We start from the raw sequence: 26,511 nt of genomic DNA, 5'->3' as shown, positions 1-26,511 counted from the left end.
AAAGTGATGGCAAGTCAGGCAACGATGACGAGGCAGCAACTCAACATGAGGATGGAACGCTGCGGAAAGATGGAGATGCTGAACAGTGATTCACCCTGAGGGAAAGGAAACAAAGGATAGAATGAGGCATCGACGAGAGCCGATCTATTTCTTACGTACCCTGCTCAGTGAGATCCTCCTCATGGTTACCACCTTCTTCTATTTGCAAATTGTCAATTGAGTTTCAACCTCAGGGAAGAGGGAGGATTGTAAATTGTCGATGTTAAGAGACTCAGAAGAAGGGGGATGAAGGGATGCTTACCAGTTGTGTTCATCGCACTTTCACCAGCGGTCTCGCCAGTCACAATCTCCTCTTCACCCGCGACAGTCTCCTCTTCACCCGCAGGGGTATTGGTTGGCACTGGGGGGATGGAGCCGGTAGACTCGCCGCTCGATTCAGCATTGGAAGAACCAGCAATTGCAGGAAGGTAATGGGCAGGATATTTCTCGCCATCCCCATCTTCATGGTCACCTGGCGCGCCACTAGATGCAACTTGCGGCTCTCCTTTCTCTTGGTCTAGCTCGGATTCCTGTGCAGTGATATTAGCCTTGCTTTCCTTCTTGAGGCGTCGTTCTTCATCATCGTCGAGTCCCTGAAATGGAACATTGGAGCTCTGTTTAGACCATTGTCAGTAATGTTCGACGTGGAAAGTGGAAAGGGGATATTAATACTACTAAAGGTTTGGCATCCCGATGTCTTGAACTTACAACAAAACTAGCATCTCCATCCTCATCGTCTGAGCCAGAATGTAGTGCCTTCAGCTCTTGGCTTAACCCCGCAATATTTTCCTTCTTGGGAGGTGACGGCAACGGAAGCAGCGGAAGGAAGTTTGAGACCCTGGGCGGCTTGGTGGTGCGGGTGTTTTCCTTCTGCTGGTCGTTTTCCTGGTTGTTCGTAACGGCCACTGTGCGCGTCTGGAGGTGATGGGACTTGGACGACGAAGCAGGGAGGTGTGACTTGTGACGCGGTGACCCAGAATCACCCTGGTTAGTCAATTCCGCGAGTGGAAGAGATGAAGTAATCTTCTTTGGTTCCTCGGGGGAGTGGAAGATGCCTTGCACAGTCGCAGCAGTGACACGAATCCTAGAAGGCGGTGATGGGGTGGTCAAAGCTGATGTCCCGGTCTTTCTTGGAGACACCTGCTGCAGAGTAAATCTTTTGATTGCATGAGGAAGACAATGACCAAAACTTACTGCACAAGGAGACTTCGAGGGAGACTTCGCCGGACTCATAATTCGGGTTGTATGGTTTGTTGGCTTGCTGGGAGTAACGGCTGTACGCTCCGCTCGACATTCAGCTCGGTACTTAGTTTGAAGATTCGGAGAGATAGGTCGGGTCGGGGACGAGTGGTGGGAGGGAGGACTCTTGGGACTCTTTGTCAAACGCCTCTTGGGCCAGGCTGCTGGAAGCGCATGTTAGCCAGGGCGTGTGTTGGTGAAAGCATTGTGATATACATGTCTTAGGAGTTTGAACTTCATTAGGCGTCTTCGCACCAAGAGCCGGGAAGGCGACGAGGTATTCATTCTTCCTCGCAGCTTTCTCTTCGTCGATGACATCGGCTTGCGTCGCAGTGGAGGCACTGGCGGTGTCTTTGGCGGCTTGACCGACGTCGATGATGCCACCATGAGAATCAACACCGGCCGGTTCAGTGTGTTTAGTCTTGGAATCACCGATGGTATCGGACTTCTTGGTGCGCTTCGATGACCCAGACGCAACACTCAATCTGTCAAGGCTGTCATTGTGTTTCTCAACATCAGTAGTAGGCTCATTAGTGTTTGCCTTGTCAGCTTGCAGATCAATTGGCAGCCTGTCAACGAATGTGCTATTGTCGAGTGATTTGGATGACTCGGCGGAACACTTCAATGGCTGCAAGGAGCACCGAGCAGGAGGATTCTTCGCAAGCTGGGTCCATGAGGCGGCTCTCCGCTCGATCGGCTTGGTAGGTGCAGGCCCCCCAAGCGTCGGGAAATCATCCACAGACCTCAGATTAAACTCCGCCTTAGAAACCTGCTTGGGTGAGCATCAGTGAGAATTAGTGAGGGACGATGAGTGCCTAATGGCAACTAGACATACCAGTTGAGAAGAATTGCCATCCTCCCTGACAGCGAGTTAGACTTAGCCGAAGATGGACGACGAAGAAGTGATGAGAACTTACTGGCCAGATACCTTAGACACGTTAACTCTGACCATCGCGATGAATTCAGGTTGAATTCGCCAGATCAGTGACAAGTTGTGGGCTGGGAGACGGTGAAGGGGATCAGTCCCAACCGATTATGAGGGTGGCTTAGGGGGTCAGTTCAAGCGAACAGAGCCAGGTACTGCAATATAATGATGATTATGAATGAGATATCGTCTCTGTCGATGATGAATTCCTCTCCGGAAGACCGAGAACGGATGCGACGAGGACGATGAGGTCGACTATCCGATCAGTGTCTTTTCCATCACATTGATCCGAAATGACAACTCACGAACACTATCCAGATAATCTAGAATGGTCTCAGAGGCTGTAGCAATGGCGATGATATATCGCGGGTGTGCAAAGTGGTGAGAAGTTGGATGGTCATGGAGTGGTAGGAGGTGGGAGAGAGATGGGAAGATGGTATCGAAAGCAGGTGCGAGTGAGGGAAAAGGAAAGGGCGTTTTAGCACTGTGGCCTTGCATTAACAGACAGGCGAAGTTATTTGGTTTATTTCTGTTGTGCCAATACGGTAGAGAAGGAGCGATGGGTAGAGGATGTGTTTTAAGGGGGTCCCGTGCGAAGCCGCTAGTCCGGTTATGGCGGTTGACAGTCGTGACTCGAGAGGACTCGGATGGGCTTCCTTACCAGATGCTTGTAAGTAATTGACTGTATAATGGAACTCTCATCAATGCATTTGGAGCTTCGAGTAAATTTTTGGACTGTGATCGGTGAATGGGGAACAAACGGGGACATCGAGGGTGGTCGAGAGCGACGACCCCCGAGATCCTCGTCGAGAACGCAACACGCACGACGACAGCAAACCAAAATATAGACAGGGCAATCGAAACTCTTTTGCGTCTTACTATCGATCATACGATAAACCGTCTCGTGAATCTCTGGTGGCTAATATGGCATCTTTCGTCGATGCGTGCCCTACTGACACGGGATAGGGACGCATCCAGACTTCGGTATGAAACTCTGCATCCAGCATCTCAGAATCGCCTCCTCTTGGGTTTTGCCGTGGACTGCGTCTCCAATTGACGCCTCAATTTCTCTCGGCGATGATCCGCTGATTGCTTCACGGATTCTTCGGGGTTTGTATCCTCTTCTACGATAGGGGGGCCACCCTTTCCGTGCGATTCTCCATCGTCAGCCCCCTGATTCCGAAAACGCGACGAAGCAACCTGCTCAGAACCAGCATCCGTCGACTCTATTTCTTCGTGTTGATGCGTATCGTTAGTGTCGGACTCCATAGCGGTGCTCATCTTAACGTCCTGTGTAGGATCCCCCAGCCCCAGCTCGAGTGCAGGGGCCTTTGCATTTCGACCACCGATACGACCGACCTTGGACCTTCGTGGTGATAAAGCAATGGTTTTGGGCACATCTGGCGCAGACTGAGGGACAGGGAGCGGCTGCTGGCTCCTGGTTGTATACGCAGGTTCAGGGTTTTGCTGCCAGGCTTGCTCGGCTTGATCCTGTTTGGAATTACCACCAACATCTGGCTCAGCACGCTTTCCGCCGATTTTTCCTAGCCTACGGCTACGAGTAGGGTTCGATTGCGGGGGAGATGTACCGTTGGGCTTTATCATATGCTGAGAGCCGTTGCTGGTGGGACTAGGAGAACCAGACTCGCGCAAGGTTTGGGATCGGCTCCTCCATACACCGGGAGTTCGAGCGCTGACCGGCGTGTCGTCCAGTGGTGACGCATTGTCCCCCGCACTGGTATTAGAAGTGTCATCGTAAAAAGATGAAGTGGGAATCGACTGGAACTACAAATCGTGGTAAGCAATGGGGTAGTTATTTCGCCGCTACGAAGGAAACTAACCCGAACTTTATAGCGTCCGGGAGTCTTCTTGCTCCCTGGGGCGCTAGAACCATCTTCTGCCTCTTCAATCTCCGGAAGCTCGGGCGGCAGTTGATGCCACCAAAGGGGTTTCGGTAAACCCCCACGATTTTCTGGAAGAGATGACCATTCTGCTGGAACAGGCACTTCGTTGACAATCTGCTCATCAGAGAGCAGCTTCAACAGGGCTGGCACCTTACTTCGGAACATGGTGTCTTCATCGAAAGCCCTCATGCCGTTGACATTTTCCACCAGCCATTTCCTATGCTCTTCTGTCCTCGTAATTCCAGCGCCTGCCAGACCAGGAAAAATGGATGATAGATCAGCACCCACCGCCTCGATCGCATCGAGCAGCTTACCGATGATGTGGTCTTTCGCGCGGATTTCGGATTGCAGCTCCCTTCCTTTTCTACTCTCGAGGAGAGTCACTTTAAACAAAGGCATCACAATAGCTTTCTTGATGCCTTCATGCATTGCGAGCTTAAAATGCACGCGCCATGTCAGGGTCCGCAAAGGGGGTGGTAAACGACAGGTGAGCTGCATGACAACGTCCTGCGAGGCTGGTTCTGTTGCGAGCCAGAAAGTGGTAAACGGCTGGCCTACCAAGCCGTCTTTGATCGTTTGAAGAAAGAGGAGGTATTGAGACGGAGACTCATTGGGGTCTATGGTTGTCTTGATCTCCTGTGCACGTTTGATAACGTCGTCGCGTTGCAACCGTTCGACCCATACGTTGCTCAAGTCTGTCAGTACTGCTTGGTATCCGTCGTTCCCAGTGGAGCAGCTGATGAAGAGAGTGGGTGCTGAGAGTGGGATGTCTTCACTCTGCAGCTTCGTCCATCGTATGGTGTCGTTGATCGTCGCCGACATAGTCTCGAAAAGGATATCCGCCAGGCGAGGGGATCGGAGTACCGGGTAAACCGTCGACGCAGTAACGATGGTAGAATACGATGTAGGAAACACGATTTAAACTAAAGCGAATACGGTACAGTGGGAACAGTACACAGGATGTGCGCGATTCTTCGTCTCGGTGACGAAAACGACGAGGCAGGTTCGACAGGAGAACGAGAACCACGCCCCGGCAGAAGCATCCTACAATGCGCCTCACATCTCCACCCAACAAACAGGCTATTTTGGCCGAATCTAGACGCTCCGGAATTGTTCAACACCTATCGATCACAGCGAACGCAGCAACCCTTTATCAAGATCAGACAGAGCACCTTCTAAGTTCTAATGTAGACACGACATGGTCCAAAGTGTCAAGCAGCGTGGGGCGTTGAGCCAAGGATAACCCCCTGTTCCCCTTTCCTGACTAGGTATGTGGTATACGCATGCCACCACATAATTAGATGCCCCTGCGACCATTGATACTATAAACCGCCCCGAACATCTACTGGCAGTATGGAAAACCACTTGGGACCAAGCATCCAGTCGCCTACAAAGTTGAACAACCGTATTATTTCTATCGGAGGCACAGAATCATTCGAAAACTACATTCCCTCCATGCGGTTGTCAAACGTTTGTTGGGATAGGACATGCACATATCCATGGAAGCTGCTGGTTCGGGTACCACCTTTCATTGCCGTGGCCTTTGAGCCTCATGGACAATTTGACCATGATTATCTCCAGAATGCCGTGGCACCAAAGAATCGTCTGATATCTAACTTAAGTACTTATTTCCATCCAGTACTGATGCTTTCTGCAATGTCCAGTGGCATGGTTTCATACAGGAACGCACTACGTCTACTGACATGGCATGTACTATCTTGTCTCATTGCCTGTCCCGCAGGAACTTGAAGCACAATAATGCTCCGAAATTGATTGTTCGTACACGTGCACATGCACTCTGTAGACTGATGCACCATTTTCCTAGTGAAACTTCAAACTATGCCATGATAATTGTAAATCAATAATCAATACCTAAAGAATTTAGAGCTGAGGGAGCCGGCGAGACCGGGACCATTCAAGCACCGCCACTCCCTCTCCATATTGCGCCACATATGTATCCTGCACCCCCGCCACCAGTCACCGCCACACTGCTGGTTGATCGCCGATCGCTGCTGGGCTGCATCATCCAACATCTGTGACTCTGGACATGCATGTTCCACTGCAGTGACCTCCGAAACTGAACACAACCTTGTACAGAGTAATGCTTCCGTTTCAAAACCACACTTGCTACCGCTCCATTACACCACCGAAGGGTCGCTTACATCGTCTGATGAGCAAGGTTTGACCTTTCCTTTAGCCATTATCGCTATCCAATTCCACCCTCGTGTTCCCATACCGTTTCCAACATGGCCGAACGACGCCGCGAGTATCCACGGTCGACCATCCCAGCAAAGCGTCCAGCAGATGCCCAAGAAGATGCTTGGGTGGCCGACGAAGATAGATTCGTACTACAACAAGCGAAGAAAAAGGCCGCCATTCGAGTGCGCAACGGGCGGGCGCGACCCGTGGACTGGCTCGCGGTGATCTTGCGCCAGATCGAGCCGAGAATCACGACTCTGGGTGATGATGAGGATGAGGATGAGTCGCTCGAGCTTGTTGACCCGGAGGGGATATTTGAGTCGCTTGGTGAGAACGAACTATTGGACTTAGCGAAAGATATCGAGACGTATCGTACGCTGGAGACGTATCCCCAGAGCAAGGAGTATTGGAACGTATGTGAAGCACCTTCAGCACAATCACGGATCGCGCTAACACGCCATAGACGATGCTAGTGATATGCAACGACCGACTCAAGGTATTTCGAACGTCCACCTCAACCACACGCGGGATCCAGTCCGTCTCCTCAGATATCGACAAGTTGTTAGCTCCCAAGAGTTTGGAGGATCTACAAAGGTTGGAGAAGCAAGTGCGAATCAAGCTTTCTTCCGACGAAGATATAGATGTGGAATACTGGGAACATCTTTTGCAAGGCCTCTTGATATGGAAAGCGAAGGCTCAGCTACGGAACGTATCCAAAAAGATCCTTCACGGTCGCATGCAAGACCTGAGGAAGCAGCAAGAGGAGGACGCTGCAAAGCTGAGGTTGGATGTCCAAAAGCTCATTTCGAACCAACACCAAGTTCAAACTCCAAATCCCTCGAAATCAAATACTACGAATGACCCAGAGCCTCTTCTGAAATTACGCCCTGAAGACAAGCAACTCGAGAGTCACGACGAAGCTGAGTTCCTGAGTCACCTGGTAGGTTTGACTGCATGCGTTGTTCCCTTAGCAATTCTGATTGTCCCCTAGGAAAACGAGCGTCGAAAAGTCTTGAAACTCGGGTACGTGCCTCTCAAGCAACAAAGAGTCGAGGGCAAGCTTGCAGCAAACCCGGCTCCGCAACAAGCGGGCCAGCCCGAAAGCGAGGTATCTCGCTTTGCAAGCGGTGGCAACGATGACTTCTCCCATGCCACGAAGGCGCTTTACGAACGGGAGGTGGCGCGCGGAGTGAGCGAAAACGAGGAGATTTTCACAGGAGAGGAGGAGGTGGCCTCAAAATCTACAGCAGCATGGGCGGACAAGTACCGGCCACGGAAACCGCGCTACTTCAATCGAGTCCAGATGGGCTACGAGTGGAACAAATACAATCAGACTCACTATGATCACGATAACCCACCGCCGAAGGTCGTCCAAGGGTACAAATTCAATATTTTCTACCCGGATCTGATTGATAAGTCGAAGGCTCCAACCTACAGACTAGAGCGCGAGAATGGACGGAAGCGGGGACAATCCTTTGCTCGCGCGGGAGAGGAGGACACATGCTTGATTCGATTCATAGCCGGGCCACCATATGAAGACATCGCTTTCCGCATCGTCGACAAGGAGTGGGATTATAGCGCAAAGCGAGACAGGGGTTTTAAGAGCAGCTTCGAAAAAGTCGGTAACTCCTCCAGATGCACATCTACACCCTATCCGATTCCGAAGTGCCGCCGGTGCAAATACTGACTATATTGCAGGGCATTCTTCAACTTCACTTCCAATTCAAAAAGGTAAGCCATTTTCGCACGCATCGATCGTCCGTCACTTTGAGCGGCTACTAATCCTTGCTATAGATCTACTACCGCAAGTGAAAGCTTGCAGTTTTTGTTATGGACGCCTTGTTTAATACCGACCATGACCCATTATATCCAAACGTGAGCAGAATGGATGCAGTTATTGGCAAGTGAAGCCATTCGCAAAGAAGCAGTGAATAGATTGGGTGTCATACATGCCGTCGTTGGGAATAGTTACACTGTGATAGGAAATTCTTTCCTCCAGAATTCAAAACAACGGCAGGGTCCATGGACCACGTGGAGGAAATCAGCTTGATCGGCCATCATCTTTTATGAAATTCTCCGATTTGCATAGAGCCGCGTTCCGTTGCGCCTCCTCGCGGGACTCGCGCCGAGATCCGGCGCCCCGGAACGGTCAGCTCGACATCTGCATCGGAGGAGATGTTATGGTTCTTCTGGACTTCTGTCGCAATATTGGACCTATCGATATGCTGAATTTGAAAAGGCTGGCTAGTCCATGTTGGCCTGTTACTCTGTGTCCTGTGGAGTGGTGGTAACGTGCGACGGACCCAATGATTCTCCATCATCGGTCGGTCTTTTGCCTCTCACGCTCTACTGGCCCGATCTCGCTAAGCAGTGCAACAAATCAGCCACTACGGGGCGCAGAAAGTGAATGATGGTCTGGTGAACGATGTGTCACCTGCATCAGGCGCAACTTCGACTGGCATGGGACGTTGAGCTCCGCCTGTCTATCCCAGGCGCCCCCTTCGCCCGTTGTGCATGAGACATTGTCCAAGAAGGCGTTCTAGAAGATCAGCACCATCCGTTATGTCCCAGGGCGGTCAGGTTTTCCCGATCTTGTCATGGTCTGAAAGGCTTGTGTCGCCAATTCCCAGTTACCGGCCGTCGTACCTACAAGCTGCCTGCACCTTTCCGCATGTGCATGTAACTGGCAATTAGATCTCATTGGGCTTGTCAACCTCCCTCGTTAGACCAGTCCCACTCTCTTGACTCCACGAGGTACATCTTTCTGAGTCTTTGGAGGACTGTTGGGTTGTGATTGGGCAGCAAAACCAGGCAGGCCAGTCATGTCACTCATCGCCTTTCACCCTCCGTAGGTGAATTGGGAGAGGCAAGCCGAGGTGGGCAGCTTTGGCATTGGTGTGAGAAGCCGACCGCTCAGGCACATCGTCCCTGTTTGCCCTGATGCCGGTAGTGACAATCGCCGGAGAATGCATGCGTCGAACATTCTGCGTTGGCTTCCGTACCTATGTCATGGCAAGGCGAAAAAGACCGCAATCCGACCCGATAGGAGCTTGACCCAACCTATTTCTCTGGACTTTGAGTCGATGTGTGTTTTGATATGCTTCAAAATGTCTCACTAGCCGCCATCAAATCGGTCAGGACGGTTGTCAATTGCTCATCCTTGGCCTTCCGACTCCCGGCAACACTCCTTGTGCCACATTCTGGCCCATTCTGACCGTTACCATTGTTCCTCCCAATCGTCGCATTAGGTGTGAGCTCACGTAAAGTGCTCCCTTACGATGGATTCTACGAATGCGAAGAGTTGGGCTCCTGACCCTCATATGTCCCTTTCTACTCCCCATTCTACGCAAATTTCTCTTCAGAACTCCAATCCACAACTCAGGCCATCGCTTACACCACGGACCATGGCGTTTCCGACTGATGACCCACCGACCAACGGCGCCGACGGTGTTCAGGGCTGGGAAGACGTTTTTGCTGCCCTCCCTAGTGGTGTCTCGACCATGTCTTCATTCTACGACTGTGTCCCGAAAGGGGATCCAGGCGGCCCTCCGAACACTTCCTCCTCATATGTCCCTACTGAAGAGGAATTTCTGAATTATACTGCAATCCCTTCATATGCGTCCGGACCCACCAACGATGTATACGGAGCCAGGTGGCCTTCGGCGGCAGATGTGACTTGCCCTCGGCGATTTCCAGATCTCGCTCAACGAAGTCCATTTAACTCAGTCGAAGACTCGTTCCCTCCTTCCGTATATCAAATCCAAACGCCGGAGATATCAAACATCCAAACAGATCGATCGAGTACTTTCCCTGGATACTTGCCCTTTGACCCAAGCGCCTCGGGGACGGTGCAGGTAAAAGAGGAATATCCTTCACCTGCTGCGGATGAACCAAGTTCTCTTAGTCCATCCGATGGATATGGCACAGAATTCAAGCCTTCCGCAGGCTTCACTAGTGCGAATGCCGAAGTCAAAACCCCTCCGCGAAATGGGGAAGACTCTGCTGCCGAAAAGGAGGAGCCCTACGCAAAGCTGATCTTTCGAGCGCTCTTGCACGCACCAAATCACACCATGATTCTTCGCGATATCTACACCTGGTTCCGGCAGAACACCGATAAAGGCAAAGATCCCGACACCAAAGGATGGCAAAACAGTATCCGGCATAACCTTTCGATGAATGGGGTACGGGCAGTGTCCTTATGTTCTAGATCGCAACTGACATGGCCTAGGCATTCAAGAAGGTTGACCAACCGTTTGGGGATGAAACGAAGAAAGGGTTCATGTGGCGGTTGGACGAAGACGCGGTCCGAGAAGGTGTCAAATCCACGACTCGATTTCGTACCAAGCAGGGGAATAAGCGAAATGGACGATCCCACCATCCTGCACCTCAGCGGCAAGCGTCAGGAGCAAAAGGCGGACAAGCTACGAAACGAAACGCTCGCTTGCGCCGCTCAGGAAAACTCGACCGAATGGATGAAGTTCCATCGCTAAACATGACGAATCCCGCTTACCGCTATTCCTATCCGCATGGATTGCCTCAAGTGGACCTGCCATCCCAACCGAGTTTCGCGTACGATGCGCACGATCTCCTTTTCACGACTTCCACCCCCCCACTCACTGCTCCTTCACCATACTACACTCCCCCGAGCCAGCCGTCACCATACCACGAAGATCCAGGCATGGTCGCCAGTCGACCTCAGACCTCCGCAGCTGCCACAGATGAGCGGACCCCTCCGACTCCTGTATCCTCAGTCTTCGGTGAACACAAATTCAGCCCGGCTGCGCTGGATGGTAGTGCGGCTGCATCACCGATCCATGAAGGGATCAACGAAGGGATCCATGCGCTGGAGTTTAAACTCAAGCCAGGGGAGCCGCTCTTCTACGACAGTCCTCCATCGGATACCAACTCGCCCGTAACGCCGCAATCACTTGACTGGCAGATGGATCTGGCGAGCATGGTGCCATCCACCTTCGATCCCCCACTGTGCCACGACGACTTCAACCGGTGGCTCTGATGAGAAACGTTTATGCAACACCACCATTGCTTTCAATTACGCGACTGGTTACCGTCAAGTCAAGAGACGACCCTCCTTATGGCGTGACGAATCATATGTACATCTGATATTAATGACATTCATGACCTGCATGACCAAGTTATGGGATCGTGGAACTCGGGAATTTCCACAAAGGTTGGAACAAATCTGACAGGTAATTTGCAGTGGATCCCTTAGTTTAGTGCTGAGCGAGTGGTAGCCAAGAAAAAGGGATGGAACTTATGCAGTCAATATCACTATTAGTGGTAGTTGGCCCGGGTTGCCGTCCATCAGACGTTGAGGCGGCTTGTACCGCGCAGAGGGGTCTAGAAATTATGTGAGGAGCAGTACCAGCAATGTACAATTTTGTAATACATGTTTGGCCACTTGTCCCTCCACTGTATGGCTGTATGCTATCATTCGATCAAACATTTAGTATTTACAGCGTTGAGGAAGCTTTCAATGCTAAAGGGCCAAGTTCATAGCTTGCCAAGACATGATAATGCTTCTTTGCCATTTTGAATTGGTAATCTCTTAGATGTTCCCGACCAGCGGACAATCGTCATGGCATCAAGTGAAATCCCTATGCCCTGTATCCGATCTGTCCGTGGCGCAGAGGCATCTCCAGATCTCTCAGAATTACCCGAGCACATGTGACTTCAGAGGAGATTTCTCGTTTCCCTTAGGGCACCGTCATATCTAGATACTAAAGGAACGTGTTTCTCGCCTGTTGGTTAGCTTAATAGTTGACCATACATGGATGCTGGTCTTGAGCGACAGGTTCATAATTGGATATAGATCAGCACTACAGATGCAGGTCTGGACTATCACTCATGATGGTGGAGCAAAAATCGCATACATGTGAGTTTCACTCGTAAACCCCTAGCATTCATCTAGACCAGCGCTCCCGCTAATGCAGAGTGCAGGCAGTTCGCTTCCTCCAGTGGCCATCATATGAGTATAGGATATCATGGATATAACAATGTCATTTAAAAGTAGCTGTCGGTTAGGTTCAAGCTTGACATTAAATATACAGTGCTAGGAAAAATTAATCCGATATTGTACGTTCGTTTTGCCACTGATTTCAGTGTCGGGACATTCATAGTCCCACCGAATGGCTAATGAACAAGGGTTACACAGCACTCCTCATACAGACGTTTACTCAATATAAATAACATGCAATAATAATGCATGCACTGCAGAAGTCAAATGCAGGGCCCTAGCAAGTCATTGATACGTGCCGTTTAGGAACCTACTAGTATGCATGGACTTAGATAGGTTTCCCATAGCCCGGAAACGGTGCGAGCCGTTAGCCTTCTGGTAGCCTTGCCGCTCTGCCGCTCGGAGTTATCATGCCCCAATCACCCAGATACAATGGAGGTCACTGGTCAGGGTACCTACCTTTTGCTGTAGATTCATCATGATCTGCATAATGCCTATTACATCGCTTATTGTTCATGTGCACGACCTAGTTCCCGGATCTTGCTCTTAACTGCTAAGTCACTGGAGCTTCGTTTTGACTGTAACATCGCAAACACGTTCCCGATATGATAAATGATACTTTACATCTACTCAAGCCGCTTGAATTAGAATCGGCCCTTCTTCTGCTCGGTAATGAATTCGCGTGCACTAATATTACGGCGTACCAGGTGGAATACTGTAGCGTGCAGTACTCGCAATGCGTGATGTCACCACGTGTATACCCCTGCAAATATGATATATCAAATCCAACGTCACTGCATTCACTGCCGCAACCACCTTTGATAACTGCTCGATCTGCCGGGCGTTTACACCACCATATTCAAGATCAATTAGTCGAGAATCTCACCGCTCTCAGTATCCCAGCCTCCGCATAGCACGATCCTAGTTGCCCAGCCGCCAACGATTGGACGGTCAAGCAATATAGTCATCGGAGACATTCTTACCACAGAGCCCGCATATATGTTGTGCTCCAACAGACTTTGATGCCGGCCCGATATACTGCAAATGCTACTCTCAATGGCTTGAATTCTCTACTATTTTGACAGGGATGTTTCGGGATATTGATGTCCGCTCGATTAAGGTCTTATCAGATGCCCGTCAATTGCTGCAGCCAGTGGAAGAGTTCATGAGTTTTATGATGTCTCCATCAAGCTGGACAGTGGGGAGACGAATTGAGCCGCCCCCGTTTGGCTAGAGTAACGCAAGATATACCGTGTAGCTTTTGAGCGAGTATTTGGATCGGACTAATATGACAACTATACCTCCGTGCTTGCCCTTGACTCTATAATAGGTTCGTCGCTATGGCTCCAGGATGGTATCCAGTGCCATCATGCCCCGCCAGCCAAAATGCAGGTGCTAGATGCAAGTCGGAGAGCCACAATGTGGGCATTGGTATGACAAAATCTGGTCTGAATATGCATGTAAGGTATGGGGCGCTCGAGCTGCGACTTCGGGCATGAGAGATGAGGGTTAATGGACAGACTTAGCCCTGACTGTCATTCATACAAATAGGAAACTGCTGTTGGGGATCACTCGATACCAGTCGTCCTGCAAGCGGCGTCTTTTCGTCCCCATGCTCAGGACAAGAGAATGGCGCATTGTCCTCTCACCGACTTTAAAACTTCATTTCAGTTTCGCATCAATTCATGTCTTTTGTAGCTACCCAACCCCGCATACAGATAACGGGGTCTTCACACAGTCCAGCCCCTTTAGCTTTTTAGCCCGTTGCTTGGCCGTGAATAACTCAATCTCACTGGATAGCCACCAAGACTGGCCTTATCAGCTCTCCCCCAGCGTATTTCCTACCATATGCCTTTTTGCTCATAAAACCCATTGTGTGAGCTTGCGGCCTGGAGAATTCCGTTTCTTGTTCCCAAATTTATCCTGACTGCTTGAGACAACTCTCACAATTCTGAGGCCATATGCATGGAAACGCTGTGATGTTGTGGTTAACCGCAAATAGCACCAACAGAATTGTAATTTGGGACCTTGTTCATGACTTGGCCTAACATGGCTAAAATATTCAGCTGGAACAGATTAGTCCATGATAAGGAAAGGGGCCAGAGGTAAACAACCCTTATAAAGGAGAACTGAGGATGATTTTCCGTTGGATTTTGGCTTCTGCATCTGCATTTTCGATTCCAATCGTCAGTTGTTATTCAAGTTTGATACATCCCCTATCATTGCTTCGATACCAGTCATACCACTGCCATTATGCTGTTCTCTAGCCTCACTATGTTCACGATATGCATCGTGACATCCCTTGTTGCTGGACGGGATTCCACAACTGCTTCCCGTACCGCACGATCGGTATCTAGGACTCGGACCTCCTATTCAGCCACGGTTACCAGCACCCAACATCCAGCGGCTTATGATCCTAAATGTTGGAAAGACCCATTAGTCTGGCTCGCTCCGTCTGTCAACGCACTCCTCCCGAATCCAGTCCTAATCTTGTATCAGAGATGTATCGTCCTGCCATTCCATAGCTCTTTCGACCTATGACGTCTGCATTTCCGCCACTGCGACGGCGGCAAATTTATTCTCACCCTTCGAATACTGCGGTTGTGCATATCAGAAAGATGCTTATTCGTATGCCCCGTGCTATGATAGACACCCGAGACAGGCGGACTAACCCTATCCGTACAGATGTATTGTGCAATACTGCCCGACCAGCTCTGTGCAGAACGCTGTTCTATCCAACCAAATTGCCGGCTTTGAAGCACAAACTTGCGAAACGGTGATCGATGCTCCTATCGCGACCAGTGCTGGCGCGGTGACAAGTGGCAGCTCTACAGATACGCCAGGCGGAGCTTCCGGTGGCCAGAGCGGCACCAATTCGGCAAACGCAATGAGCACTGTTGGAGAGCTTGCTGTGATAGGAATTCTCGCGGCAATTATGGCTACTATCGGGGGGTTAGCGGTAGGTTTGTGATTGAGGACAGGTCAGTTTCGGCAAGGCTGTATCGATTAGACCAAGTCGCTTCAGCAAGATCGGGATTCCTCTTGACGGTAAGGTGCAAATAGGACTGAATACTGTTATATCCGTTGCAATGAGATCATTCCTGAGTTATAGCGAAAGCGTTTGAAATAATATCAGAGTACCTTGCCTGTATTGTGTGCCACTTTTCCTTAGGGAAGGTGCTTCATCATCGGAGGACCTCCTAAAGCCCATGTGCTCCAAGAGCAGGTGTTTCAGGTCTCTTTATGTTCCTCAAGAATTGTAGGGAGGTCCTGTTTACGAAGCCGGAAGTTCTTGAAAGGTCAATCCGCATGGCTTACTAAACAACATGAATTGATTTTTTCCTCGCCGTAAAAAGCCACTGACTGGGAGGCTGGTAGTACTAAGAGGCTCCGAACCCAGCCTACATCAAGATGGGAATCGATCGATGTGCTTTACGAAATGGAGCATGGCATGTGAGAGGTCTTTGCACTAGGAAAAGCAAGCACTGGTATACGGAACTGTTGAGTTTGCAAAACTCAGACTTCTAGCTGGAGTTGAATCCATTAAGAAATAATATGTTCAGCTGTGAAGGGGTTGACTAATATTCACATAGTTCCCTATGTTGTTCGACGCATGGTGACAAGATCCGCTCCAACCTAGCAACGAGCAAGCACCAAAGGAGGATTCTTGAACTTCAACTGAGTTTTCGAAGTCCTGGAGATATGCATCGAAGACCACTAATCTCGCCTACCTGGATGGACCGTGTTAACCATCTTTCTTGGGCATGTTGGCCTTCTGACAGTTAAGCAGCATAGCATAAGAGGATTCTTGACACTGAATTTCCTCCAAGCAGCAATTTTTGGTCTCCGGGCTTCAAGTAGGCTAACTACGCCTTCCTTCATTCACCCTTGACGGTTCGTGTGTATAGTTCGTTCCGATCCATGTCCCAAAGTTCTGTTTGTATCCCCAGCGGCGAATGGTCCGAGAATTCGCTCCTTCTATCTCCTCCATGGCCATAGAAGGCTATAAACCCGGTCCCCTTCTCCGAGAACACGTCACATGAAATGATCATGAACTTTTCGAGATCAGGATCCCTTGCCTTAATATCCGGGGCCAAATTGCACGAGCATAGTCACCGCGGAACGTGTGCTCTTCCAAATTTATCGCATTCAAAGATCCCTTATGCCGGTCAAGGAGCGCAAAGAGAGACACGCTGGTGAAATTGAATCGCCGCCAGCTAAGAGACTGTAGATTTTGAAGGCTCAGATCCGAAGCAAAGTCTTGGAATATTACGTCGACACCAGCAGCAGCATGCCGGCAGGCTGTGATGAACAGGCTCTCCAAGCCAGGTGTAAGGTTTAGAAATTTCCATAGAGTCCTGGGTAGAAACTGTGGACCGCGTTCTATCTGAAGCTCAAGCCTCAGTAGATTATGAAGTAACCCAGCACGCCACACAGCGCAAAGTCCGCCAGGTATCTCCAGGGAAGACACGGGAAGGCAGCTCTCGAAGCTTCTACGGCGTTCGAATCGAACTGTAAATTTCTCTAGCTACAGCTTGCTCTCGAGGAGCAATGGTATGAGGACATGAAGTGTTCTCGAAAGTGAATGGTCGGTACCTTGGTAGCTGCGCTCAAAGAGACTGAAGTCCTGATATGGTGAGAGAGGTGGAGGGGGTAGTAAGGGCGGCTGGCGAATGAAAAGTTTGCGCCTCTTAAACTGGTCTGGATGCTGTTTGTAGCCCCAAGGAAGTGGATTAGTGACGACTGCTATAGCGAGCCCAAAAGACTTGTAGTTGTCGAGGCTCGAGAGCGCCGTTTTAAGCAGTGTCGTAAATTCCGCTCGATCAACAGTATATTTGCCACTGGTATAGCTGTGTTGTAGACCCAATGGATCACCAATGGTGCAGATAATAAGTTGGCCGACAGCGGGACCAAGAATGGAATGCTTCGAGATGGCAATCAGACAGCAGGGACTCGAAGCTTAGAAGATGACTTCGGGTTTCGAAATAGCGTCTTATGGAGGTTTCCTAGCAAGCAGCTCGCATTGTACGACAAGTCGACCGCAGAGAAAAGAGGGAACCTGTGTTATCCGCAGAACTTGTCACGGCCAGGAGAAGCTCTGTAGGCAAGCGTGGCAAGGTAGATAGGGAAGCCATGTCGAAGCGGACCATCTGATGTCTTGAGCTGCTGTGATTCGATTTAAGACTAGTGCTTGTAACTTGGATAGATGTTTCTCCCTCTCCCAATCCCGTGGATGGCAGGGTCAGCGTTGGTATCTGAACGAGATTTGGATAGGAGACTCGCAGAGCGGCATAAGGAATCCAGTGGAACACCGGTGGACTTAGAGGATCTATCGCAGAACAGATTGAGGGAATAGAAGAACTTGACAAGGGATGACCCAGAACAATGTGTTTGACCTAATTAGCGAATGGTTTGCTGTGGGCATGCCTTTGCTTTGGCAACACATGAGATCCGATGCGTGTTACGGCAGAACCTTTTGGACAAGATTTCATAGGAAATTCCTACCTTTGAACTGGAGATACGATACCAGATGTTGGTGCCCTTGCAAAGTATCAACCATCTTTGCTTTCTATTGTGCCTTGTATCGTTAGTTATGTTAGGTACCTGAGAGTACTGTCTACAGGCACAGGTAATACGGGATGGCCCATACAGTGAGCACCGCAAGCAGAAGTGTTGGGTGCGGCGAGTTTGTGAGTGAGTTCAATGGTAGCCAAAAAGGGAGTCGGAAATGCGGAAGTGAGTTCCCATCCCATGATGACCGATCAACGCCTCCTATCGATACTTAAATCCTAAGAATGGATTCTAATTTCTAAAGTCAAAGGGACAACTGGACAGGAATTTGCCCGGGTACACCGTTCCGACGGGGATCCGATTCGTCAATGGAAGTCTGCTAATCTGAAAATCGTCGGCAGTCGGCAGCACCTGGGTTCTTACTTCTTAGGTTCCTTAACTAAGTTAGCACCAAGAATCTAGGATCCTCGTAACCTTCCAAATGCTTCCGTTTGCCATTCTTTCCCTGTAAGCGAGCCCGCCGAAGGACTCGAACCTGGTGATCGGAAGGGAGTCCGTCCGTCCTTGCATGGGCACCAAGATCGCCATGGCTAATCCATGACCCGCATGGAGACAGTAATGGTGGAGAGGGCCCAAGATCTCGGATGGATATTCAACTTTATCCCAATCCCCTCGTTCCCTCTGTTGAGACCAGTTGTTGATGATAGTTTTCCTTCTCTAGGGACTCAGAGTTTTTCTTAAGTTGCTGTATACGGCTCTCACCTTGTCAGAATCCCCTACACCATTCAGTTTTGTTCATCGCCACCTCGTCTCCATCTGTTCAATACTATCCCAATAATAGTGACCGGAAGACCGCGGGTTTCTGTCGGCGGGTCGTTTCCGATAGAAAACCACCCTCGTGGATATCCTTCTGATAGATCAACGGCAAAAGAAAGATATCAATTTGCAAACGGGACGTCGAACCTTGTCTGCATCTGAACACGGCCGAGGCGCTCCGGATGTCGAACGCCTTCGAAAAATGCCTTCTGGGCCTTGATACGATCACGAACAACAACCGCCGCGATTGCAGAGAGCTCTGCACTCTCGAAACATGCCCTCTAGGATACTCATACTGGGGCTACCTGCCGTCTCTGGCGGCGAATAGCCTTTTCACAGCCCTCTTCGCCCTCACCGTCGTCGCATTCGTTGTCCAGAGTGTGGTGTATCGAAGTTTTCATGGCTTCACAATCGCCATGATTTGCGGTAGCCTTTTGGAGATGATAGGATATATCGGACGGGTTATGGCCCATAGCAAACCATTTGCTGAGGTACGTCTGCGCGATCTCTTTCATTTCTACCATCAATTCTGACCCATCCTCTATAGGACCCTTACCTCCTCCAAATCATCTGCCTGACTATTGCCCCGGCCTTTTACGCTGCCGGCATATACCTTCTTCTCAAACGCGTCGTCCTCAGCATTTCCTCCGCCGCATCACCGATCCCCGCCCGATACTACCCCCGCATCTTCATCCCATGTGACGTCGCCTCTCTCCTCTTGCAAGCCATCGGCGGCGGTATTGCCGCCTCCGCCTCCCACTCCGACCGCGACCCCACGGCCGGCAACAACATCATGATTGCGGGTCTTGCCTTCCAAGTCTTTACGATGCTCATGTTCATCATCTTCTCCCTCGTCTTTGCGTGGCGCGTCTATTCTCTGATGCGATCCCAAGGCGCCGATGCCGCGCTGGAGCAAGGGGCGGGATTGGCGACGTTACGAAGCAGTTTCAAGTTCAAAGCGTTTATCGTCACGCTGTCATTCGCGACACTGTGTATCTTCACGCGATGTGTGTATCGTGTCGCGGAGCTGAGCGAGGGTTGGGATGGACGGTTGATCTCGACGCAGAGATACTTTATCGGGCTGGAGGGCGCGGTGATCGCCGCGGGGATAGTAGCGCTCAACCTGTTTCATCCGGGGATGTGCTTCCAGCAGGGCTATGCGGGCATGCCGTGGAGGTCGACAACGAAGGTGGAGAAGCAGGAAGGAGCCAAAGAAGCGGTAGTGATGAGCATAGACGGGAGCGAGAAAGGTAGCAATGGTGTCGTTGTGCCATAACGCAGCGGTGCGTCCTCGATTTTCGCTCTGTTGCTATTAGCCTTTGAGTGGAAAATTTAGCCAGCGGGCTATCCAAGTGTACGAGCGTTTTAGGATTCTGACAGCGCATTGGATATAGGATGGCAGGTGTCGGACTAGGAATAGACAATAGGCCCTTTGGATGATTATGAATGCCTGTTCATTTTGAACAAATATACCCCAAATGGAAGTTTACAATACGATTCGTCAAGTTCTCCGCTTCTCCATCCTCCGGCTCCTCCGTCCCATGACATCCTTCCCCTCCTCGATCTGAAGCAGAGCTTCCCGTTTCTTCTCAGTCACAGGCTTCAAAGCATCTCTCACCACCCTTCCTTCAATGCTAACTCCTTCCTCCACATACTCATCCATCTTCCTCCCAACCCTCGTCTCGATCGCCAAGATCAACTCCACATCTCGCTGCCCGACAACCGTCACGCTGTCACCTTCCCTGCCCGCACGAGCCGTTCTACCAACCCGATGGATATAGTCGTCGGGATCGCGAGGGACATCATAGTTGATCACCAGCGCCACGTCTGGGATATCCAAACCTCTAGCAGCGACGTCCGTCGCGACCAGGATCCGAGCTGTCCTCGCACGGAATTTGGCGAGGTTTGACGTACGCTCTGATTGTGGAAGAGCGCTGTGCAATGCCGTGACGCGATGGTCCAGCATGTGAAGCATGTGCTCTATCAACGTCGCAGTGGATGTCCGATTGCAGAAGATGATGATGCTGCGCTCCAGGTTCCGCGGCGTTAGAAGCAGAACATGCAGATAGACTTCTCGGTGAGTGACGGGACAGAGAAGGTAGGTTTGGCGAAGAGTAGATGGAATGGCAAGGGCCTCGGTGTCAACTTCACAGATGAATAGCGGTGGCTTGGACGCCGATCGTGGAAGGTCCTTCAGAGCGCGCACCTCGGGGGTCACGGTCGCGGTAAAGAGGCAGGTTTGGCGAGAAGTCGGAGGCGGGAGAACAGAGAGGCATGTTTCGACATCGGGCAGCATGCTCCCTGGACCAGATGCGAGGAGTCGATCGGCTTCGTCGAGGACAACGAACTTGCATCGTCGAAGGCCGCAGATGGTGTCTTCTCCAGAGGTATCGATGTGGTCGGCTAGACGACCTGGGGTGGCAATGACGACATGAGGACGCTTTGCCAGTTCGATTGCTTGTTCTCGCATATCCGAGCCTCCGGTTATAAGCACCGCCTTGAGAGACTGGGGGGATGAGATGGCGAGAAATTGCTCATAAATTTGCAGTGCAAGTTCGCTGTTTAACCGTCAGAGAAAGTCCGGGTTTGAATAAATTCGAGCGAATATAATGACAATACATACCGCGTCGGAGTTAAAACAACCGCAAATATTGCCAAAGGATCCTCTGCCCATTTATGCAGGATGGGTACTGCAAAAGCCACCGTTTTTCCGGAACCCGTCCTACTCCCTCCAATGCAATCCCGCCCTTTGAGAATTTCCGGTATACAAGCTTTCTGAATGCCAGTAGGTCTCTTGATCTGCATAGCAGCGAGGGATGCAACTAGCCACGGGTCCACATTGAGCTCGGCGAAATTGCTGGTCCCCTTCCCTTGAAGTACAGTATCCACGGAGTCGGGTTGAGCGGGATGCAGGCTTTGTTTCAATCCGGAATTTTTCGCCCTTATTCTTGAAATGCCCGCATACGGCGCTCTTTTCGGTGCGGGCGCATCCTCACTACCTGAGGAAACTTTTCGTCGCTTCCGAGAGTCGCCCTTGGCGATGTCTACGAAAGATCCGGAAGAACTGTCCGAATCGGACGAATCGTTCGGATGTGAGTCCACGGCAGGGCCCATTGTCTTTCTGTGTCAATAATGTTGCGGTTTAGATGGACTTTTTGGAGAATTCGGATCTTGTCGTGCTCCCCGATTTTGATATTGCACGAACTTCTGTTGGTCCGTGCTCGTGAAGTTTGCGATGTGAGCCAGCCAATCATGGGCCGAGGTTAGACGTCGATCTGAACTTTCGTTGCCTCACGTTCAACTGGATTCTTTGGTATTACTCTTTGTTGTGCATACGGTTCTCAATAACATCTCCAGGTAAACTGCCTCCAGTCACTTCGAGCTAGTCCACTCTACCATGTTTTTAAAGTCAAAGCCTAGCCTAGGTTGGTTGAAAGCTCTCAATTTGGTGTCTAATGTAGACTAATCACTTGTCCATTTTTCGTAACTAACTAGAGGGGAATACGTAATTAGAGAGTAGGGTAGTTTCTCGATTGACAACTTCGCCCCTATTTTAGTATTTTCTGCTATGCCTAATTAGACTGCAATCTAAGCTATGTCCGTGGCTGAGTATATCTTCAAAGCAAATACCGACTCCCCAGCATGAGTGACTTAGTGCTGGGCCACGCCGCAACACTATGAAAGCAATGCCACTCCATGTCTCTGTCTGAAATTGGCCCGCTTTGCAAGGACCCGGATGTGAAAGTTCGGATACCTTCACTGCCGAACTGTATCACCTTTGCAACTCACTCAAATCTCGCCGCTTCCTTCACTGAGCCCTTGAGGAGCTCGTTCGCCTTCTCGAATTCTTTCTTGGTTTCTTGCGCCAACTGTGCTTTCAGGCGCATGACAGTATCGATGAGATTATTTTGGCGGCCTCGATCTGCTGTGGGGAGAGTCGTTCGATATTTCTTTGTAGAGTATATCCTATCAAAGGTCTCCCGTATCTGCTGGACCATTTGGCGCACGTCCTTCTTCATATCTGACTCGAAGTCCCTACCCCTTTCTGACCGTTTTCATCATAGTGGCCGTGGAACTGATGACGAGTTTGATGGTTGAGCCCGGGCGATCTTGAGAGGTGGATCCGGTTGTCCCACTGGCCAAAGTCTCCCTGCATCGAACGGAAGAAGCTTGCCCAAGCGATACGTTCATTTGATCGAGGCCATGCACAGATGCTGTGCTCAATTTAGAAGTCAGTGAAGGCGGAATAAAGAGCTTCGTGAATTTGGGTATCGTCCTCAACTTCGCCTTGTATGGCAAAGGGAAGGATAACGTGTGTCAATCCGAAAGTGAGTTACAATGAAATGGAATCACTTCTCAGTCTGAAGCATTGCTTACTTTAACCTGGGACCATGTGAGTGAAACAATCTGTGGATGGAGGAAGTCTTAGAAAACTTTTATCAACTCAAGCAAGGTGAGGATGCAAGAGTAGGAAGAAGCCCGTGGAAGGGTAATCGCCTGGGCAATGTCCAGCTTTCAGTCCTTCGCAAAGTGAGACTTGAAAGGAGATGTATTGACAGGTGAGTTTGATGTGAGAATTGGCAGCTGCCAAGTATGGTGGTACTGGTGCCACTGAACTCGACGCTGCTCAAGAACGTGAAGTGAAATCAGATTGAACTGACGTTGAGAGTTCGTACTCAATTCAGTCTAATCGCGTAGAAAGAACGTCAGTACTGACAGGACGGAGAGGAAAACCGTCCGCTCGAGAAGATTCAGTAGGACCGAATGTTCTTTTGAATCACTTCTGCCGAATCGAACTAGTAGTGTATAGCAAAGGTCAATTGGAGAGGTGTTATATGACTCGGTTGAAGGAGGATCAGCATGAAATTGGTGCCCGTACATGAAATTGGTGCCCGTACCATTGAAGATGACTCTCCATTCAATCAAACGATCTGGTACAATTGACTCGACGAAATGACTGCTGACAATAGTCGCTTGACAAGTATAGAAAGGTGAGACGCGCGCATGCCGAAGGCTTAACGCATGTAACATAAGATATTTCGGAAGACCACCAGCCAGAGGGTGTGCAGCAGATGCTTAGATGATAGATCCCATCCGTTTAGATGACTTGCATTGTGAGGACGAAGATATTGACTGATCGTAACAACATGTGGATTCCGCAACAAGCGGGTGTATCATACAAGAGGTCCTGAAGTACATCAGCCATTTCGCTAGAGCATCGCGTTCAATAAATCTCATGGATATCCTCAAAACCAAAAGCAAACCATTCTCAAGTCGCTCGCTCCGTGTACCTTCCCGCAAAAATCGTTCAAACCTGGAAGAACCTGGAGTCCATTCAAATTGGACTCCATCAACTTGAATGCAACCCCCAAGGTTGAAATCGTAGGGTCTCGGCTTTTCGTATCGTAAGATGGCCCCGTTTATATTGGCCATGATATATCGACGTTGACGCTGACGGCAGTACAATACCTCACCATTTGACCAGCTGATCGTACTGCCGCATGAGCAAGCCCGTCGGGTCCTCCTCTTTCAGATGCGCCCACGCGCCCGCAAAATGGATCAACAGATCCCCCTCCTCCCACGGCCCAAGGCCCCTTTCAAAACACTTGATTTCATCGGGGAACGCGTTGGCCTGCTTCTGTGGAATGAACCGGACTCGCTTTCCGGACGGGTACCGCCACTCTGTCTCGCCCAGCTTTTCGAATTGCGCAGCGTTCTCCGCGAGATGGTCGGGGTACGCGGGGTCCTGATGCAGGAATGCGGGCGTGTCGGTGCGATTCTCGTGATCGGACTTCTGGGCCGGGTGCCAGCTTGCGAACTCGAGCACCGCGGCGGGCTCGGGGGCGGGGTAGCCGAAGACGGCGTCGCGGATGCAGTCTTGTTCGGAGCGTTCTTCGTGGAGGTCGCTGTACGCGCGTATAAGATTGAAGAATGGAATGGCTCGAGGGGTCGCGCGGACGAGCATGCTGCCGGCATTCAAGGGGAAGCTGCAACTAGGGTTAGTCGAGAAATCTAACAGTCATTGAGCGTGATCATACCAGTCTGGCGTCAAGAGGAAGTCAATGTCGTCCCTCTTTGACTCCTCCACCTTCTCCAGCTCCTCCTTAATTACGTCGGTAACAGGGCGATTTTGCGTCATCATCAATGTATCGAAATCAATCCACCAGACCCAATCGAATCCACCCCCAAGAATGGCCTTCTCAATCATTGTCATCTTGTACCACATGACTCCTCGTGGCTCAGGGGCGTCATAGTCGACGATCAAGGTGTAGTTATGCTTATTTGCATACGCTTGCTTGTTCTTCATGCTTGTTTGCACGTAGGATTTTTCTTGCGTTATGAACGTCACAATCGCAACCTTAAGATCCTTCTCTTCCTTCGACGCCGGTTTCGGTGCCAGTGGTGGTTCTGGCTTGTTCTCCGCATTCGTAGGCGGCACTGGCTCGGGCTTCGATTCGAGCTCGGGTACTGACTCCGGCACCGGCTGTGACTCGGGCTTTGACTCAGGCGGACCTTCCGGAACAGTTTCTACGGGCGACTGGGCCTGCGGATTGTCCTGTGCTCCGGGCCCAAGATGTATTACTCTTCCTGCCTCTTCATCGGGGTGTGGGGTCGTCGCAAGAGGTCGTGACCTTCCTCCAAAGGGCTCTACGGGGGGAGATTTTATCATCGGCGGTCCAGCTAGCCCCATCGATGAGCCCTCCCAATGTGAGCTAAACAGCCATATCAAGAATATTAGGACGCCGGTCGTGAGGACGCGGGTGGGACTGAGGATGCCTCGCATGATGGGCGATCGTAAGGCTGGCAGCCTGATGATCGAAGCGACGATAGGGTTTATATATGGGTGCGCGTTGATGCGCTCCAGTTAATAGGACCCTCGTTATTCCGCAGGACTCCGATGATCAATGCCACCTCAGTCACGCGAAAGGCCGAAATGTCGCATGCGAGGATCCTTTCCTTGCTGGCGGGGCACACGACGAGGAGGCCACTAGGTAGACTGCTGTCCTCTGATACCTATGTATTAGCGAGCGATCAAATCAAAGAATATCAACGTAAATAGCAACTCCAACACGACATCGCGACTCAAGAAAGGAGAGGAAATTTGGTACGCCAAACAAAATCCCCAGAGAGGGTTCATGCTTGTCGCTTGGGCTGGGAATCCAAAATTAGCGTCAAGGTGCGATTTTGGAGTGGCACGACCGCAGAGTGGGCAGTTTCACGTTTTCGTCCCAAACCATTCCTAGACAAATCCAAGAGGCTAGAACAGTAGAGTGGGTTTCCCGCCCATGCAGGCGCCAAGGTCCAGTTCCAGACACCAGCACGATTGTCTGCTTCCCCGCATGGTTTTATGGGCACACCATTCCGTACTGCTGCTAGTGTGAGATAAATAGCGGTTTCGCTCAATCAGGTGATTAATGCAGCGACACAGTGGGAAAACACCGTTAGATTCCAAAAGAGCATAGATAGATTGAACTTGATCCTGAAGAGCCGGATCCTACGAAAACAGGCTGTTCCTGCAGCTATTTTATATGGTTTACAATGGTGATCTTTTCCCTAAAAATGGAAAGAATAGGGGTATAGAATCGAATGCGGAATGAAGCCGTGGGGAAACGCCAAGAAACACAGATATTCTGTGACAGCTAGAGTTGAATGTAGGTCTGCACTAGAATACTCTATAAACGCCGCCGAGGAGCTGCCACTGTATTGTTGTACTTGTATTCTTACCATGTTCAGCTCGTATCGTGCAGGAAATAATAAAATTGGTCAATAAGGCCTTACTATCTCAACAGCTTACTAATAGACAGAAATCTAACAGGGCGAACCGACATGCCGCTGTTAATTTACTCCAAGGCCGCAACTGTCCTGACTCCTGAGGAGATGATATCCCTCATTGGACGTTTCTA

The 26,511-nt window shown here is 50.4% G+C and overlaps 7 protein-coding genes across 7 annotated transcripts; 3 read left to right on the top strand and 4 right to left on the bottom strand.

The window, feature by feature from the left end:
* Positions 1–2,790: 2,790 nt before the first annotated feature.
* Positions 2,791–5,263, bottom strand: P152DRAFT_479146 (XLF-domain-containing protein). Its single transcript, XM_033681695.1, has 2 exons — positions 4,045–5,263; positions 2,791–3,988 (listed from the first exon to the last, which is right to left on the bottom strand). The coding sequence occupies exons 1-2, from the start codon at positions 4,927–4,929 to the stop codon at positions 3,212–3,214; spliced, it is 1,662 nt and encodes a 553-aa protein (XP_033538273.1). The 5' UTR covers positions 4,930–5,263; the 3' UTR covers positions 2,791–3,211.
* A 1,090-nt stretch (positions 5,264–6,353) lies between these two features.
* On the top strand, positions 6,354–8,118 carry P152DRAFT_470636 (uncharacterized protein; the record flags this gene model as incomplete). The annotated part of the gene is made up of 5 exons (XM_033680992.1): positions 6,354–6,719; positions 6,770–7,246; positions 7,298–7,924; positions 8,005–8,037; positions 8,101–8,118. The coding sequence occupies 5 exons, from the start codon at positions 6,354–6,356 to the stop codon at positions 8,116–8,118; spliced, it is 1,521 nt and encodes a 506-aa protein (XP_033538272.1).
* Positions 8,119–9,136: 1,018 nt separating this feature from the next.
* P152DRAFT_131005 (uncharacterized protein) lies at positions 9,137–11,507 on the top strand. Its single transcript, XM_033673774.1, has 2 exons — positions 9,137–10,487; positions 10,535–11,507. Exons 1-2 carry the CDS (start codon positions 9,585–9,587, stop codon positions 11,318–11,320), a joined length of 1,689 nt encoding a protein of 562 aa, XP_033538271.1. The 5' UTR covers positions 9,137–9,584; the 3' UTR covers positions 11,321–11,507.
* A 7,014-nt stretch (positions 11,508–18,521) lies between these two features.
* On the top strand, positions 18,522–19,996 carry P152DRAFT_130965 (putative sphingoid long-chain base transporter RSB1). Its single transcript, XM_033673772.1, has 2 exons — positions 18,522–19,098; positions 19,155–19,996. The coding sequence occupies exons 1-2, from the start codon at positions 18,790–18,792 to the stop codon at positions 19,881–19,883; spliced, it is 1,038 nt and encodes a 345-aa protein (XP_033538270.1). The 5' UTR covers positions 18,522–18,789; the 3' UTR covers positions 19,884–19,996.
* On the bottom strand, positions 19,996–21,907 carry P152DRAFT_130969 (ATP-dependent RNA helicase DBP8). Its single transcript, XM_033673773.1, has 2 exons — positions 21,231–21,907; positions 19,996–21,165 (listed from the first exon to the last, which is right to left on the bottom strand). Exons 1-2 carry the CDS (start codon positions 21,719–21,721, stop codon positions 20,109–20,111), a joined length of 1,548 nt encoding a protein of 515 aa, XP_033538269.1. The 5' UTR covers positions 21,722–21,907; the 3' UTR covers positions 19,996–20,108.
* A 263-nt stretch (positions 21,908–22,170) lies between these two features.
* On the bottom strand, positions 22,171–23,061 carry P152DRAFT_454871 (uncharacterized protein). The gene has a single exon (XM_033678671.1). The coding sequence runs from the start codon at positions 22,624–22,626 to the stop codon at positions 22,393–22,395; it is 234 nt and encodes a 77-aa protein (XP_033538268.1). The 5' UTR covers positions 22,627–23,061; the 3' UTR covers positions 22,171–22,392.
* Positions 23,062–24,077: 1,016 nt separating this feature from the next.
* Positions 24,078–25,391, bottom strand: P152DRAFT_446261 (uncharacterized protein; the record flags this gene model as incomplete). Its single annotated transcript, XM_033677913.1, has 2 exons — positions 24,078–24,594; positions 24,646–25,391. The coding sequence occupies 2 exons, from the start codon at positions 25,389–25,391 to the stop codon at positions 24,078–24,080; spliced, it is 1,263 nt and encodes a 420-aa protein (XP_033538267.1).
* Positions 25,392–26,511: the final 1,120 nt, after the last annotated feature.

The sequence above is a fragment of the Eremomyces bilateralis genome (assembly GCF_010015585.1).
Source record: "Eremomyces bilateralis CBS 781.70 unplaced genomic scaffold P152scaffold_2, whole genome shotgun sequence".
NCBI lineage: Eukaryota > Fungi > Ascomycota > Dothideomycetes > Eremomycetales > Eremomycetaceae > Eremomyces > Eremomyces bilateralis.
The sequence above is the reverse complement of the archived record's forward strand: the minus strand, read 5'-3'. Positions and strand labels throughout refer to the sequence as shown.

Excerpts from the sequence above, each read along its gene's own strand:
- P152DRAFT_479146 (XM_033681695.1), bottom strand. The coding sequence starts at position 4,929 with ATGTCGGCGACGATCAACGACACCATACGATGGACGAAGCTGCAGAGT. Across the intron at positions 3,989-4,044 it reads CCGGACGCTATAAAGTTCGG|TTCCAGTCGATTCCCACTTC; the intron begins GTTAGTTTCCTT and ends CACGATTTGTAG.
- P152DRAFT_131005 (XM_033673774.1), top strand. The coding sequence starts at position 9,585 with ATGGATTCTACGAATGCGAAGAGTTGGGCTCCTGACCCTCATATGTCC. Across the intron at positions 10,488-10,534 it reads ATAACCTTTCGATGAATGGG|GCATTCAAGAAGGTTGACCA; the intron begins GTACGGGCAGTG and ends GACATGGCCTAG.
- P152DRAFT_130965 (XM_033673772.1), top strand. The coding sequence starts at position 18,790 with ATGTCGAACGCCTTCGAAAAATGCCTTCTGGGCCTTGATACGATCACG. Across the intron at positions 19,099-19,154 it reads ATAGCAAACCATTTGCTGAG|GACCCTTACCTCCTCCAAAT; the intron begins GTACGTCTGCGC and ends CATCCTCTATAG.
- P152DRAFT_130969 (XM_033673773.1), bottom strand. The coding sequence starts at position 21,721 with ATGGGCCCTGCCGTGGACTCACATCCGAACGATTCGTCCGATTCGGAC. Across the intron at positions 21,166-21,230 it reads GTTGTTTTAACTCCGACGCG|CGAACTTGCACTGCAAATTT; the intron begins GTATGTATTGTC and ends ACGGTTAAACAG.
- P152DRAFT_454871 (XM_033678671.1), bottom strand. The coding sequence starts at position 22,626 with ATGAAGAAGGACGTGCGCCAAATGGTCCAGCAGATACGGGAGACCTTT.